The sequence below is a fragment of the Chelmon rostratus genome, chromosome 6 (assembly GCF_017976325.1).
Source record: "Chelmon rostratus isolate fCheRos1 chromosome 6, fCheRos1.pri, whole genome shotgun sequence".
NCBI classification, from domain to species: Eukaryota; Metazoa; Chordata; class Actinopteri; order Chaetodontiformes; family Chaetodontidae; genus Chelmon; species Chelmon rostratus.
Window position 1 is genome coordinate 7,981,711 of NC_055663.1, and position 16,276 is coordinate 7,997,986.

Sequence of the window (16,276 nt, forward strand, 5' to 3'; positions counted from 1 at the left end):
GTGAACAGGACAGTCACGCTAGGGAGGTGTAAATGTGCCAAACCCACCCCGCCCCAAACAGCAACCTCCAGCACTTGCTTTGGATTATTGCGTTAATTTTGTTTCAGTGCTGCAATGTCCCAATATAGACATATAGCGTTGCCCTTGACATTGCTAATTAGACAAATTTTTACTGGTAAATACTGCAATGAATACACAGGATCCATAATGTAGAACATATCTTGTTTATTGTTTATTTGTAAGCAAAAAATGGGCCAAGCCATGCTGGGTAACTGTATCCATATCAGCCATAATCAGTCAGGGTCTGACATTTTCATAATCATACCATGCCAATGAGACTTACTATTCAGAGCCATGGTCTCCATCCATGAGGGGGAGGTATGCTTCAAGCAAAGTGCTTGTTGGATTGTCTAACTGTCTAACTATCTGACATTATAATTTTAGGAGCTGCGTTCAACAATTTTTATAACTTCTCCAAACTGACAGTCTTAATCACAGCCACTTTACACAGTGGTTGGCCAGGTGTGCGATGAGCTGAACTGTCTTTTATAATTCTTCACGCATCTATTTCGACATGTTGTATGAACTTGTTCTTTTCTAATTTCAAGCATACCCATGCCTTAAAAAAGCAGGATGCTTCAACAAAGTGCTTGTCAGATTGTTTGAAATGGTGTGCGGGAGTGACAAATAATGCAGGATTTGAACTTTTCTCTAAAGCTCTTTTTTCATTCTTTCTTCAGCTACTGTCACGTTTTATGTGCACAACCCAGTGCAGCAACACAAAGGTCGTGCAGGCAGTGGGATGCAGCTAGTGGAGAATATGACGGCAGGCTTTTTGCTCTGCCTTTGAGTGCTGCCTTTCAGATCAGGTATAAACATTTTTCTCTTTAGTTGTGGCGGGTGACACAATGTACCAATTTGTTCGTTTCAAGCATACTGAAAGCCAAAAGGGTAACAAGACGTGAAATTAATTCACTTCCCCTGCTTTTACCTTGCATCATTTCCACAACATTTCAATGTCCCTAACAGAGACAGTTGTGAATGTCTGTTTCCTAATATGTCAGGTCCTTAATGTCTCAAGTCTAGAATGCATCCGCAACATCTTCAACTTTTTAAGGACTCAACATATAAATTCCCTACAGCTACATTCCTTGTGTCTCAAAAATGCAGGAGCTGTATTGCCTCCACTCTTCAACCATGTTGCACATTTAAACTTTAGATCAAGACGTTAAAGGTACCCTATGGAGTTGTCTTGTAAGCAGAGTTACACACATGTTCAGTGCTTCCTTGAGGCCTAACCACAGGTTCAATGCCATTTCCTCTTCAATACACACTTGCAAAGTCAATTTTTGTCAAAGTCTTAAAAAACAGAATTATTTACATACAGAATGTTTGCTGGCTGGCAACCCTCTTCTTCGCTTTTTGCTCATTTTGCACATTGCTACAATTTTTGCCAATTACCACCAAGAACTGTCAATCAGTGGAATAGCATAAATGTTGCATGTCTGTCCTCTTGTGTGTGCTAATATGGACAAAACAGGCATCCCTCCATCAAGGTGTTACTTCATAGTTCCACAGGGTACCTTTAAGTCCAGGTTTGTAGATACAGGATTGGATAAACTACAACCACACAACCTCCTATTTTTTGACCAGTTGTTACAGTGTCATTGGGGATCTCAGCTAACTTGGCTATATCCAGTCAAAAATCCCTCCCTCTGCAATCAATCTTCAGCTGCTCTGTCCGGTGGTTTGGCCATAAGAGGTTTAGACTTATTCCAATAATATTTAGCAGATCCACAAATTGCTGTGTTATATTGGGTATCATGTCTTCCAATGATGTGGAAGACAGAACATAACTGTATGATATTTGTACAGACGCAGGCAACAATGAGAAAGTGAGAATAACAAATCCTCAGTGTTTTTTTTTTAACAAACCTATCACACAACAGCACATGCAGAGAATACAGTAGCTAATAATCTGAAATCAGGAAGCAGAATATACAGTATTAGTTGAAACAGCTGAACAGCCGGTTCACATGAAATTGTGCATGGATGGGGTTCAGAGTTGTGGGAGAAGAAAACAAATGAACCAAAGACACTATAAATGTGCTTCTGGAGTGTTCAGTAACAGTAGGAGCAGAAGAAGCATAGATGTGTCCATGTGACAACAAGGTAGGGCTGGAGGAAGGATTTCCAAGTCTAAAGGTTCCTCTCCAGAAGGACAGTTTTTAAGTCTGCAGGGCAGTTGACGGTGAAGACGGTGTGGGAGGTGTTTCGTCTTTCCACAAGGGTGGCAACAGCCTCACCCAGGTCCAGGTGGTTCAGGTAACCAGGTGCCATGCGCTCTGGAGTGCCTACACCTGTGTTGATCTTCACCTGCCAGTCAATAAAGGAAGACAGGGGACACATGCGAGAGAAGGTTAGAAAAATGCAGGAAAGCCAAAGGAAAGAATGACAAGAAGGATGGTGAGGTTTATCAAGCAGGTCCTGCTGAGCAGTGGTCTGACGATGATGTAGGAAGAACTCTGCTGATACAAGCTTGAGTTAAAGAGACCTCTGAGAGAGCTTCAGGGTCAGATCAGAAGACTCTGCCCTTCACATGCAGACACAATATATAGCATGACGTTTTGTCTTACTCCACCCATACCTTTCCTATCTCAAAGACCAGATCATGCTCTGGGCATTGTCCCACTGAGGAATGTTGTCCTTTGCGACAATCTATGTCTACATCTATAGAAGATTTCGTCCTAATAGCCCCTCAAACATGACCACCTCTGGTTTATCTTTTCCTGATCTGACCCTTCGTGGCCCTGCGTGGCCTCACATACCACAACTAAGAGTGGTCAGCACTTTAAACATCAATTTACCCCTGATCATGCTTAATCTGACGTATATTTAATATTGGATTGAGCTGATCATATACCTCAATGGAAAGGAAGATGATTGAATGGAAAGAATGAAGGTCGCCATAGAGAGGTAGTTCTTCATCAGTTCATCTGCTCTGACTGCCACCATGTAAGTGTGACCTCTGCTCAGAAAACACTTTTACAGAAATGCTTGCACAAGGTGTTGTACCTTACATGACAATAAGGTTTATTGTCACTCAGTATTATTTTTTTTAGTTTTGGCCATCACTTACAGTAACATGAAAGTAACTGCTGAGATGTGGGGAGACAGTAACATCACTTTAATAGTTATAGAACAGGACACCAGTGCAGACTATCAGACAGGTTGTAGACAAGCCAACAGGTTATCTAAACCACTTTATTTAGAAGTGAGCACAACTGAAATCGACAACCCAGAATCCAAAAAAGTTGACATGCTGTGGAAAACGTAAATTTAAAACAGAGTCCAATCATTGCACCAGTGCAATGCAACTGAACTGTGTCTACTATCAACAGGAACACTGCTCATGTGCTCAGGAACACTTTGCAGTGTTCCTGAGCACATATTAACTATCACCTGTTACCAATCAACCTGTTTACCTGTGGAATGATCCAAACAGAGATTGTCTTTTTTCATTAATCCCTCATCGCACAGGAAAACTTGTGCGCACAATTACAGTAAGAAGAAGAAGGTTAGAGTTGAACTACGAGGTTCGTCTGTTAGTTATGTGAATGTGTAAGTGGAGAACTTGGCCAGTAATTTTACCATTTACCCTCGTATGCTCTAAGACCTTTCTAAAAACTTGTGTGTTAATGTTTCACTTTGTGTTTTCTTGCCACCTTGACCTTCCTTTTAGTGATGTTGCCATGCTCCAAGTTACATGTAATTAATATGATGACTGCAATTGCAAAAACTGCTGTTGTGTTAATTAAAACTGGTTATCTTAACTGCCAGTTATGTTTCAAATTGCAATTTAGTTGACGAGGGACAGGAGTGGATGGTTCAGCCCACAGCCAACTGAAGAAAGAGGCTGGAAATAGTGCCTCCTTTTATATCTATTGAATCATGTGGAAGGGTAGTCTATTGTGTCAAATCTCAAAGAGAAAACAGGACATTTGAAGATTTACAGAGCAGGTATGTGTGCTGTAGGATTAAAAAAAACGGCATTTTATTTCAGGTGGAGTGAAGTTGTATTTCAGGTCTAATTGGGCCTGCAACACAGCAAAGTGACAACTGATGGCCCGGCATGAATTTTCTATTCCAAATCCTCTGGCTGCTCTGTGTGTGAAAAAGAACAGGATCTTTCCACAAACTGAAGGATCTCTTCCACGTGCTGAGCTGGGTAGAACTAAAGGAACCAGCCTCTGAGGCTATGAGACTGAGGTCAGGTAGAAATCCTATATCAGCTTTGGTGCTTTGTTAACCGAGGTCTTGCTGCGTAATCCCATTAATGTCTCACCTGGTTGAGTTTGCAGGGCATCTCAGGGTACTCCTCTCGTAGTACCTGGCAGAAGGCCAGGGTGCTGGCAGCACCAACCGTCAGGAAGCCTGTACCAGGCATCAGCAACTTCTCACCTGCTCCTCCTGTGGCACAGAGCAGCAGAGGGGATATAACTGTATAAACACACATTTCTTCCTGCTTTTTAATTATTTTTTTATGTGGAGCACTTGATGCATGATCCCTGGTTCGATCCCGCCTGGGGTCTTTCTGTGTGGAGTTTGCATGTTCTCCCTGTGCAGCGTGGGTTTTCACCGGGTTCTCCGGCTTCCTCCCACAGTCCAAAAACATGCTGAGGTTAATTGATAATTCTAAATTGTCCATAGGTGTGAATGAGTGGTGTGCATGTTTGTCTGTCTGTATATGTAGCCCTGTGGTAGGCTGGCGACCTGCCCAGGGTGTCCCCTGCCTTCGCCCGAGAGACGGCTGGGATAGGCTCCAGCACCCCCGTGACCCTGCAAAGGATTCAGCGGTGTATAGATAATGGATGGATGGACTTGATGCATGTGATTTATTTATTGTAAAGCAGTTTGAGCTGCAATTCTTCTATGAAACGTGCTATACAACTAAAGTTTGTTACTATTATCATTATTATGTATCATTTGTGTTCGGCTTCTGTGTGTAGAAAGACCAAACAGCATGTCAGTTCCCTTCTCTCAGTGTTACTCACATGCAGACAGGCACCTCCCACACCACATTACATACATTTCTGACGGAGGCTGAGTCATTATTAGAAATAAATGGCTAAAGAAGTCACCTGTTATGAAGGTGTAGGTGCAGTTGGAATCGTCCCTCACCAAGGGGAAGAAGGCCTTCCATGACACAAACGTACTGAAGAGTAATGTCTCAATGACCTGGAGAGGTGATGGGGGATGAGATATGAAATAATCAAGCAAGAATCAGAATCTCACTCTTGTAACGGAGGAAAAGCCTCTGCAAAAACATTCAGACATGATGTGATAGGAGACTCTCTTCTGACAACCAGGACCTTGTACGGCTCCCATTACTGCCGCCACTGTAACTATTACAAGTGATAAAATAAAATGCTTACTTTTGAAATTTAATCAAAACCACTGGCAGCCTCCTTTACTGGTCTAACTGAGTCTAGTTTATGTGTGTCTGCTCACCCAGTGTAGGTCTTTCAGAGACTGGGTGTGTGGGGGTCCCCCCTGCCACCAACTGAAGCCCAGAGAGGAGACGACGTCGGTCACCTTCCCCACCGCCTTCAGCAGGGCCTGCTTTGCCTGCTCGGCTCCCTCCTCTGACCCTGGAACATGTTTGGCACAGTGGTGCTTTGAGCTAAATGCAAAGTGCAGCCTCATGGAGACGCTAACATTCAGACCCTGACGCTTGTTTTACCACAGGAAAGGCTCTAACAACAGCAAAATAATCTTTATTTTTTGTACAGTTGGATCCATCAAATTTGTACTGGTGTTATGAACACAGACTTCAGGGGCTGTTAGAGATTATTTTCAATGCAGCTATGGTACCGTATATTGCCATACCAGTACAGTTTCCCACATGGGTGGAATTAAGACTGAGACTGGTAGAAAATCCCACCGTATCCACACCTCCATTATAAGAGCCTGAGAAGACACTGGAGCTTCAAATAGACGGAAACTGGCAAGTAGAAACCCTACTTACCCACATTGCCCACTATAGTGGTAAGGTTATCCTTTGTGGTAGGAGAGACGAATGATCGGAGTCTCTCCAGCCGGCTGCTGTCCCTGGAGATCACTGCAACTCTGAAACCTTCACACACACACACACACACACACACACACACACACACACACACACACACACAGAGTTGTGTTTCCATCACAAGGACTACACTGACTTCTACTCATTCCCTGGAGACTTACCCTAACCATAGCCACCACTGTCCTAGCTCAAACTTTAACCCTAATGCTCACCCTAATATTCCATGATTTATGTGGGTATTTATGGGTATTTGAGTTTTGCCCCCATAAGAAAGGAGAGTCTCCACAATGTGACTGTGTAAACAGATTTGTTTACACACACCCCCACCACACATACAAACAGCACACATCGCCACATTAATCTGTAGTCCAGACTAACAAAAGCAGCACCTTTAACACAGATACAGCACGACTAATCCCTCTCACATGAAAATGAACATTCACTAATAGGCCCGCGTTGTCTTAATCTGTTTATCAAGGTCATCAGAAAGATACATGTGACAGAGCAGCAGATGGTAAATTTCTGCTCTGTTCAAACAGCAAAGCTACACATGCAATCGAGTCCAAAGCCAGTCACTCATCACAGCGTCCAGCACTGCCTCCACTGCCTCACTGGTTCAGAGTGCAGAGGCAGCAGAGCACAACAGATAAACCAAACAGATCAAAGCACCAAAAATCCCAAATATCATCAAATCAGAAAGCACAACTTATCAATAACTCAGAAAATGTTAAACACACAGCTGTTTACACTGTTCTGTGTCTGGCTGTATAAGATACTCAACCTTTTGATCTCCATTGTTATCAATGTCCCTATCAAATGAATCCTCAGTCATTTTTAAGTGATATAAATCATGTTGTCCACACTGTATGAAAATGTCTCTTACATGTTCTGTAACTATTGTCCAAAGGATTCATCTTACTCACACTGAAATACAATCCAAGAAGCGTTTTAATGACTTCACCATTATGTCAAATGGCACATTCGACATGTTACCTATTATTCAGAATTAAACAAATGTTTCTCTGTGACTCGGCATGAAATAATTTCCTCCTATTATTTCTCTGGACAGGAGATTCAATTAAACTTGTGAACAAACCCCATCAAAATATCTTTTATTTCACACTTTTCTAAATAATAATTGCCCTCGATACATTTGGTAGAGCAGCACTGTGCCGTGCGCGCAGCCAAAACCAATTCTGATGCGCTTTGAATGTTTTTTCCTGCAGGAACATTACATACCTGAATATACAGCAAATAGCTGGTTATTAGATATGTCAGGGCGCTTGGAGATAAACGCGACAATTGACTAGGTTACGCACGCAGGCGCGCTCTCAGCGCCGGATCAATAACCAGTCATCTCACAATTCAAAGCGAGAAAATACTCATGGAGTACTAAAACAGATATAAAACACACATAACAAAATGTCTGCTCTGCAGTTTATCGTTATGGAATTCACCCTGCATAAAACCCGCGAGACAGACACCTGTGCGTAAAACTGTTTAAACAACATCCACGTTAATTTGGAAATCAACACAGAAAATATAATATCTTCCTCTGCTTCAAATAGTACATTAAGAATATTTCCTCTAAATGTCCTCTCAGCGAAACACAGGGGTTTTCTTTGGGACCCCAAGTGGCCCCTGGCCAGCTTACCTTTGTCCAGCAGCGCTTTAACTATCCCAGAGCCCACTGTCCCCGCTCCTCCCAGAGCTAACACAACCCTGTCCGAGTTTGACATGCTGGCTGCAGCTGCACGGGCCTGCTGAAGGATGGAGGATGACACCCTGAGTACGCGCGAAGTGAAGCTGCTGACTTGTGCAGAGCATCTTGGCCAGCCCGGGATGATTTAAACTAAACTCAGGGGCCTCAGTTCCGCCCTTCTATCAGTGTCACAGAAGCCACGCCCGCAGGTCAGCAAAAGAGGCTCACCCCAGGACTGTGCGTTTGCGTGTGTGTATGTGTGTGTATGTGTGTGAGTGAGTGTGTATTTACTTTCTGATTTAAACTAACAATATCGACAAAGCTATTGATTCGTAGAGGCAGCTGAAGCAGAGCGCTTAAATGATCAAATGCTGCCCTCTAGTGGGTGAACGCTTTCGCAAATACGAGTAGGCTCACTATACACTCAACACAGGCAAAATGGACATTTTATCGATTTATTTCTGAACGCCATTCATAGTTTCCGTCAATATTTCCTTTATCAGGTATTCAGTGTAATTTTGAACCAGCATTTTGAGTTGGAAGTCATGTGTCCACTGAAGGACTCTCCCCGGCCCGCCCCGGATCTCGTACCACGCGCACCTGTCTGGAGTTGGGGAAATCCGTGCCACGTGACAATGTTTACTTTATTCTGTGCAGTCAAGCCGCAATCGGCTGCACGGCGACGACTGTGCGGCTGGAAATGTTTTACGTATTTCATTGAGAAACATCTGAGTAAGTGCCAGACACAGGTGAGTTTGTGTGTCTCCTGTGTGTCAAGCAGAACTTGTATTTAGCTCAAACTCGCAGCTGTAGCTACGAGGTAACGTTAGCTTAGCTCCGATTGTAGTAATTTTCTCTTGCACTGAGATGCCATTCATAATCTTACTAATTTAATACTGCCTTGCATGTCGGCAAAAGAGCGTGTCTTCTAAAATCCGAATAACAACGTTGTCTAAATCAACGAGAGTCGCCCTTCAACTCGGCGTATGTCCAAAACACCATGGAACTTTTTATCATCTTCGAAAGTATAACTTTTCTGAGGACATTGACTGTTACTTCCTGGGTCTTTCCCCACAGATTGAGCACTGTGGCTGGCAGTCTGGCCCAGTTCTAAAAATTGACTCTTCGTTGGTTGGTGCTATGTATGTTAACCGAGTTGAAGAACAGTAACCACATTTCAGAAAACTCATTGAGTGGTATTTTATGCCGCATTAGTTGTTAGTTTAAAAAAAAAAGCAAGAGAGGTTTTAAATTAATGAGACATTGGGTGTGAGGTTGTCGTAATTAAATAAACGTCAAATGAAACTAACAGGCAACCTAGCAAAACTAGCTAGTCAGCGAGGAAACGGGTTAAGCTAATGCTAACGTCACAGAGTTGCAGAGGACTGTTGTTTTTTATACACTATGACGGCCAGTTCATGACTGATAGTTGGTTTAATGTTATGACGGCGTTGGTCAACACGGTGGTGAGCTCATTACGACACTAGTGTGTTAAATTACTTTTGTTTTTCACTTAGGCCAAGATGTCACAAGTTTCAGTTTCGGTTATTAATGTATGCTAACGTAATATATGTAGTATTTGATGTAGCTGACGGAAGTAGTACTGTGGATTTCCAGTGTCAACAGTGTGCTCGATTTCTGCTGTTGCTGAAATATTAGTCGAAATATTAGTTAAATCAAAGTTTCCTACTGACTTTTCATTTAAGACAAATTTGATCTACTTAAGAGGGAAAGCTGTGCAATAAAATGGATTAAATCAGTGTTGGCTAAATATTCACTCTGTACATATGGTCTATATCATCAAGGGAGAACAAGTGCCATAGCTCCACACTTCACTTCAATGTTCTATTTGTCTCCGTCTCAGCTGAATGAAAGAGATGAGTGCCTCCAGGCAGAGAGCCACAGAGCTCGTGGCCGCCTATGATCACAGTTTGGAGCAGCAAATAGTGGGACGAGGCTCCAACCTGGTGTGTAGCGATGAGGAGCTGTGGAAGAAGGTGGAGGTGCTGCTGAGGGACGCAGATGCTCAGGAGACGCACTGCCTGGGTCTGGATCCACTGAGGGTGATGGAGGAGTCGCTCAAAGCCGCTGGGTCGACAACAGCAGCCGGTGCCGGGCGAGTCAGGGCCAGAGGAGGCCTTCAAGGCCTGGCTAAAGCGTTCGAGGTTGTGGAGCAAGCAGCGTTGAACCTCTACCTCGGTCCCTGGAGGGAGGAGTACAAAGTTGTTAAGGTTGGCTGAAAAAGCTGGAACAATGGAGTCCCTTCAATAATTTCTGATTTCAGTTTGTTGAAAAATCATTTTTTCACACAGCGTTTTACACCTATTAACTAACGTGATTTATTCTCATTATTTTTGTTATTATAGTCATGGAATTCAATTAAAAGTTCAGTCTTTTTTTTACACCCTGAGAAGTGTAAAATTCTGGTTTACACACACAGTTTAATTTTTTCTAAATTTTATTTTGCCATGACAGTTCAGGACATAGTCATTGACCTTGATATATATATATATATATATATATATTGGTGAAAATCTGATATATTTCCCCATTTTTTATGTATTTGTTTTCTTTTTCTTCTCTTTTGTTTCCCAGATGTATTCCGGTATGTTCACCCACTATATCAAACCAGTGCTGTCGATGCCACAGATTGAGAAACTGTTCGGCCTGCTGGGGTACCAGCCCAGCTCTTCTCGCCACGAGCAGCTTCGTCTCCAGGCAACCAGAGTCAGTCCTGCCTCTCTGGAGGACCTCCTCCGCTTGTCTTGTGCCTTCTTTCTGGCCCGCTGTGAGTGTCGCCTCCTTCTGACGGCTCTGGGGAAGCACGTTGGTGAGGCCCAGTGGGAGCTGAGTGTGGTGAGGGAGAGGCAGAGAGGAAACAGCCTACAGGTATGTCCAATCAATCAGTCAGTCCAGCATCTGACCGATAGGGCTAATTTTTCTTGGTGATCACTTTCACATCCACAGCCGACTGCGCATCATACGCTTTGTGCTGGGCACCAACATACCACAGAGATGGGCAAAGACAATTTCAAGGTTAAGAAAATACCAAATACTCGGAGTGCTGCTTGTACAGCCTTCTTGGAGGGGATCTTTTATGTAGTAGACAGTAGGAATGAATCACAAATCCTTCGCTGCAGTTTGGCACTTCATACAGTTCCCATCCAAACCTGTGAGTCAGATATACTGAATAGAACTGCAAGAGATTTGTCTTATCCTTCTGGAACATCAATCCAGTTTCACTGGGCTCATAAAATATGTTTATTTCAAATAGAAATCTTCGTGACAGCACCTTCAAAGGATTTCCTATTTTGCTTAGATGCCTCTGGAATTAGTATTGGTTGACAATACTCAGCCTTAAGTGACTCATTGCCATTGTTCGACAGTTTTCGATCCTGACTGTCATTACCAGAAAGGATTGAGGTGTGAAACTCAGCCTTACACCACCTCAAATAATCCCCTGCTGTTTGAGAATGACTGAACAAAGCATCAGCTAGATCTAAATGTAGTGAACAGTAAAAGAATCTGAACTGTTGAGGATTCATTGTCATTAATCTCAACAGGTCGCCCTCGACAACACCAAGAAGATGCTGGAAGTCACCCAGCCGCTGATGAAGCCGTTTGATGGAGAAGTGGAGGAGGATCTGTACACTGATGAGCAGGTTAATGAGGGGCACAGAGGGATGGTTGTCAATGACGACGAGAGTCCCCGCTCTTTAACCTGGGTGATTCAGAGCCGTGCATCACCCCCTGCTGTCAAAACACACAGCAACAGAGTGAGTTCCCTGTCCTCCTCATCCACCTCCCTGTCTGCCCGAGAGGGCACGCGCATCTCTACACTCAACTGCCAGCTGACCAAGACGTCTCCACTGGAGGCAGACACCACCAGAAGCTCCTCAGCCAGCATGAAGCAAGACAGACGTCCCTGTGAAGAGTCAACGTTTGACAAGGCGGACTCACAGTCACACAGTCTGCAGGCAGAAGCAATGGGGCTTTGCAAGAGTGAGGCTGAAGCCAACAGCTTTTGTAGCTGTCTCCAATCTCCCTATCTTTATGTCAAACTCTGTATTCAATGCAACACCTTGCACCACTTCACGTGTGCCTTGCTTCAGCAGTGCAACATGGAGAGCCACCGTGTGGTATTCGCTGATAATATGACAGAACGGATGGAAGAATTGAGAGCAGCGTTACCACTGGAGGGAGGCCTCAGAGTGAGTGGTCGGAGTGTGTCACCGGTTCTCTCCAATGCAGCCATGTCCTCCTTAGTTCTCGGCGATGAGCCTAAATCGATCATTCCATCTCTTCATCCAATCACCTACCATAACTGCTGCGACCTCGCCCAGCCGGACCCTCAGGTCCTGTGTGTCAGCTGCAGTGTCTTCCACTCTGGCTCCTGTAGAGGACTAGACTTCTGCCAAATTAACCACAAGACCAAGCCACTGGGAGTGTGCTCCTGTGGGACACCATGTTCCAGAAATCCTCCGGTTCTGTGCAGATATTGTGGAAATGAGTACTGTAGGGATTGTTGGTACAGAAATCCTGTTGTATGCAAATGTGGCCAAACTTTTGACCAGTCATCCTCTGTGTGATTTGTATTGGAAAAGTGTTGCACTAATGAGGCACAGCTAGCAAAATCACAGTGCCTTAAATCTGCGTACTGGAGAAGGATTTCCTGTTTTGAAAATCAAATACAAAAAAAATCAAAAATTCAAATGTTGCCTTGACACAATATTCCAGTTTTTCTACTCTGGTCCTCTTTCTGAAACATGCATTACTATGTCAGTTATTCTGTAAGTGGCCATATTTACCATTGCCAACATTTTTTAAATGTTGTGTGTTGTTGTGGCTTCAAGGTGAGATTACGTTTGTTCTCTCATGTCACTTAAATGATATTTAGTGTGAATCACAAGGAAGTCTGTTCTTATCTGTATTTGTTGCCTGCACAGACTGGAGTAAAAAGGGTCAATATGCCACTCGTCTTTGTAAAATGTGTTTTTATAATTCATGAGCAAATTGCTTTGATGAAAGGTTTGTAATTTTGAAAAAAAGCACCTGGACAATCAGGGCTCTGGAACCAAGTCATAGGTACTTATTACTTAAATAATTCTGTTGACAGATTGACTAATTTCAATCCCAAAACAAAGTATTTTTTGACAAGGTCTCCGTTGACATCGCAAAAAGAACATGCTTTAAAACACAACGGGTGGGCAGTGGCAATTTAATGTATTTATATGATGATCTATGTGTCAAAACTTTACGTTTCAGAAAAGAAATGCCTTTTTAATGTGTGTGACAGAACAGTAGTGGATTGAAGCTGTTTTTATGAGCACATAAGGTCACATTTTTAATAAAATATTGATATCTATAAACTTGGAAACCACCAGAATTTGGTGGTGTGTATGTGCTTTCATTGGATGGATCAAATCCAAATCTAATCAATTGCTATTTGGCCCAACGTCAACCTATCCACTAAACTTAATTTAGTATAATACATTTAGTGTTAGAGAAAATATTTTGCTGATGAAGCTGCAAGGAAAAATTGAATACAAAATTAGTATGATTAATAACACAAACAAAAACTGGTCATGGACCTGTGAAAGTCATGGAGACCGACATGCATTGAGATGAAGTCTGGTTGCACGTGAAAGAGTCCACAAAGATCCATCCGTTCTCATGTAAAACCTGTAGCATTACCAATTTTTACCAAATAGTGTCTGCTAAGTTTTGAGAATTCTGAAAGATGTTTTACATTTAAATGTCTTTACAAGAGTTGAGCAGAAGTAATTTGGATAAATTGCTACTGCTCTTTGCTCCACAAACATTTCCCCTAATTTGCCAACTAGTACAGCTATTTTTCGGTCATGATGGTGCCAGACAAGGGTCACACACTTGCGATTCACTCATTTTTATCACATATCATCCAACAAATGAGCCTCTTTATTCAACAGACAAAGAACTGAGGTGCGCAGAACATGCCTCTCTCAGCCTTGACTTTAAAGTGATGTACTGAAAGATCGTAGCTTTTGGGGTTTCTGCAGCTTTTGCCAATCACAGATACACTTCCACTGCAGTAATGGATTTTCTGTTGAAGCAGTTAACAACAATCCTGATATTATATTATACCAGAACCCGAAACCAAGCCAGAAGACTTTTCACATGGAAGATACAGTCATGTGCTCAAACAGCAAATGAAAGGCTTTCAGCAACACGATGTTGGTTGATCAGAGATACGGTGGAGCAGAACTTCAGTCAAATCATTGTAGTTTTACAGATTCAGATGTGAATGCTTGTGATCTGTCCTGAGGATCTTTTATTCATTGTATGCCTGCCAGTTGATGTTGATGAAGGTCTTGCTGTCCATGCGGTCGATGTAGAGGACGCCATCCAGGTGGTCCATCTCGTGCTGGAGGATGCGAGCTGGCCAGCCACTGGCCTGCCACGAGACAGCTTCTCCCTTCTCATTCAGACCTGCAGAGGAAAGAGAAAAATATACAGCCTGAACAGTCATAGTGTCAGCAAATGAGGTTTGGCACAAAAGTCGAAAGGCACTGTTAATAAGAAAAACGCACCAGACACTTCCACTGATAGGAAGCGTGGAACTCTCGCAGAGAAGCCTGTGATGCTCTCACAGGCCTCCTGAAAGAGCACAGTCTGTCCGTCCAGGATCCTCAGCTGGGGGTTGACAAAGACCCTCAGAGGCTGGACAGAAAGGCCACGGGCCTTCCTCGATTCAGGCGAACTCTCTTCCAACATCCTTTCAGTATATTCCAGGACCAGGATGCGAAGTGGCACCCCAATCTGAGGCGCGCTCAGTCCCACAGAGTCAACTTTCCGCATCACTTTCACCATAGTGTTGATGACTTGTTGGATCTCAGGGCCTGTTATGGCTGCAGGGTCAACGGCAGACGCATGTGAACGCAGCACCGGGTCCCCGACCTGGCACACGTGACAGTAAGGAGGACTGGGACGGGATAGGATCATGTGTTTCATGTACTGAAGATAGGAGCGCACCTTGACGTTGGTGGAGTAAGGATGACTGCAGGGTACAGGCGAATGGAGTGAGATATGTGGAAGGTAAGGGGAAGTTAAGTTCAAGGCCCCAGCACTGCAGCGAGGGGCTTTGGATGCACAAAGTCTGAACCCCATTCTGGAGAGTTGGAGCAGAGACACACATGGTTTTGCATTCATGGTGGAGCTGCAGCTGGGATGTCACACGCCAGTGAAGTGATGCACAGTGCTGCAGGAAAATCATACAAAAGTGCATATAGTTACTGTAAGTTCTTAATGTAAGAACATTAAGAGTGTAATGAACAACTAATGCCACAATTTGAGATTTTATAAATTACTGCTTTGACAAGGAGGCATATTTGTCCAGGCCCAATCTTGGCCCAATGTCTAACATGACATTCCCAGACAAGGGCCTTTAATCTGCTGCCACAACACTGCTATATGATTATGGATCCTGGCCACAGGGATTTGCTCTCATTCAACCACAACATGGATGCTGATGATAAGGTTTGTCTTACAGCCGGCACTCACAGTCTGTGCAAGCTAGTCAAGTTTTTCCACATTACACTGGGACAACCAGTTCTGTATGCACTGTGGCATTACGACGCTGAAACAGAGGAAAGGGTCCATCCCAAACTGTTGACACAAAGTTGGAAGTACACGACTGTCTAAAATATCTTTGAATACTGTAGCATTAGAGTCTCCCTTAGACAGGGCATACATCTGGTTTGGGTCATGTATGCCGACAGGCAGGTGTGGCAACACACCTGTAGGCCATGCAACGTTAGTGTACCTCCATCAGGGTATAGTTTTTTCTTCTGCTTTTACCAACTAATGTATATTATCACTGGAGGCGCCATTGTCAAAATCCTTCTATTGGAGTATGAATATGAATATTTTAGTCATTTCATCATATATACACTATATGTCATTGTCGTTGAACGCGGTTAACATAAAAATATATGTGATTGACTTGGCGTAGCGCCTTCTGTTCATCTGAAAACTTAAGTTCAGCAGTACGTCAAACACCGCCGAAGGAGTAGGCAGGTGAACATAACATGCGCACCCATTCAACAGCTACCACAAGCTACAAAGCTAAGTCGTTAGCTAGTTGCTGTAGTTATATTTGAAATACGCTTTTAATGCTTCTAACTAAGCGTGATATTTGCTATTAAAAGACGTTGCATGTCTCAGTTACCTTCAATTACCTTACAGTAATGTACGCGCCTCCTTGCTAACTGAAGAGGACCACATATTCAGGATAGAGGGTGACAAGCTGAGGGTAAGAGGCATTCATGGCTCCGTGCAACTACTTCCTAGTCAACAAGTCACAGGAAACTTCATAATAAAAGTCTACGCGTTATAGCCGGCGGTTGTCTTATCCCACACTTCCTTACGAAATTTTTATTTTGACATCACCAGTGAGTTTAACTAGGAAGTAATTGCCAACGTCTCGAGTGATCGGTAACTTGCCGGTA

The 16,276-nt window shown here is 43.3% G+C and overlaps 3 protein-coding genes across 7 annotated transcripts; 1 reads left to right on the forward strand and 2 right to left on the reverse strand.

The window, feature by feature from the left end:
- Positions 1–210: 210 nt before the first annotated feature.
- si:dkey-238o13.4 (uncharacterized protein LOC560780 homolog) lies at positions 211–7,889 on the reverse strand. Its single transcript, XM_041939469.1, has 6 exons — positions 7,743–7,889; positions 6,029–6,136; positions 5,512–5,651; positions 5,142–5,238; positions 4,346–4,470; positions 211–2,376 (listed from the first exon to the last, which is right to left on the reverse strand). Exons 1-6 carry the CDS (start codon positions 7,825–7,827, stop codon positions 2,200–2,202), a joined length of 732 nt encoding a protein of 243 aa, XP_041795403.1. The 5' UTR covers positions 7,828–7,889; the 3' UTR covers positions 211–2,199.
- Positions 7,890–8,416: 527 nt separating this feature from the next.
- spata2l (spermatogenesis associated 2-like) lies at positions 8,417–13,151 on the forward strand. Of its 2 annotated transcripts, none has more exons than XM_041938900.1 (4): positions 8,417–8,539; positions 9,655–10,021; positions 10,386–10,679; positions 11,354–13,151. In XM_041938900.1, exons 2-4 carry the CDS (start codon positions 9,659–9,661, stop codon positions 12,377–12,379), a joined length of 1,683 nt encoding a protein of 560 aa, XP_041794834.1. In that variant the 5' UTR covers positions 8,417–8,539; positions 9,655–9,658; the 3' UTR covers positions 12,380–13,151. The 2 variants fall into 2 exon arrangements, with proteins under 2 accessions (XP_041794834.1, XP_041794835.1); XM_041938901.1 differs by having other exon boundaries at positions 8,450–8,522.
- On the reverse strand, positions 12,976–16,108 carry pdf (peptide deformylase, mitochondrial). Of its 4 annotated transcripts, XM_041938905.1 has the most exons (4): positions 15,997–16,104; positions 14,802–15,027; positions 14,360–14,726; positions 12,976–14,258 (listed from the first exon to the last, which is right to left on the reverse strand). In XM_041938905.1, the coding sequence occupies exons 2-4, from the start codon at positions 14,976–14,978 to the stop codon at positions 14,101–14,103; spliced, it is 702 nt and encodes a 233-aa protein (XP_041794839.1). In that variant the 5' UTR covers positions 14,979–15,027; positions 15,997–16,104; the 3' UTR covers positions 12,976–14,100. The 4 variants fall into 4 exon arrangements, with proteins under 4 accessions (XP_041794839.1, XP_041794838.1, XP_041794837.1 ...); XM_041938904.1 differs by having other exon boundaries at positions 12,977–14,258; positions 14,360–15,027; positions 16,012–16,094; XM_041938903.1 differs by having other exon boundaries at positions 12,978–14,258; positions 14,360–15,027; positions 16,007–16,108.
- Between the last annotated feature and the right edge of the window lie 168 nt (positions 16,109–16,276).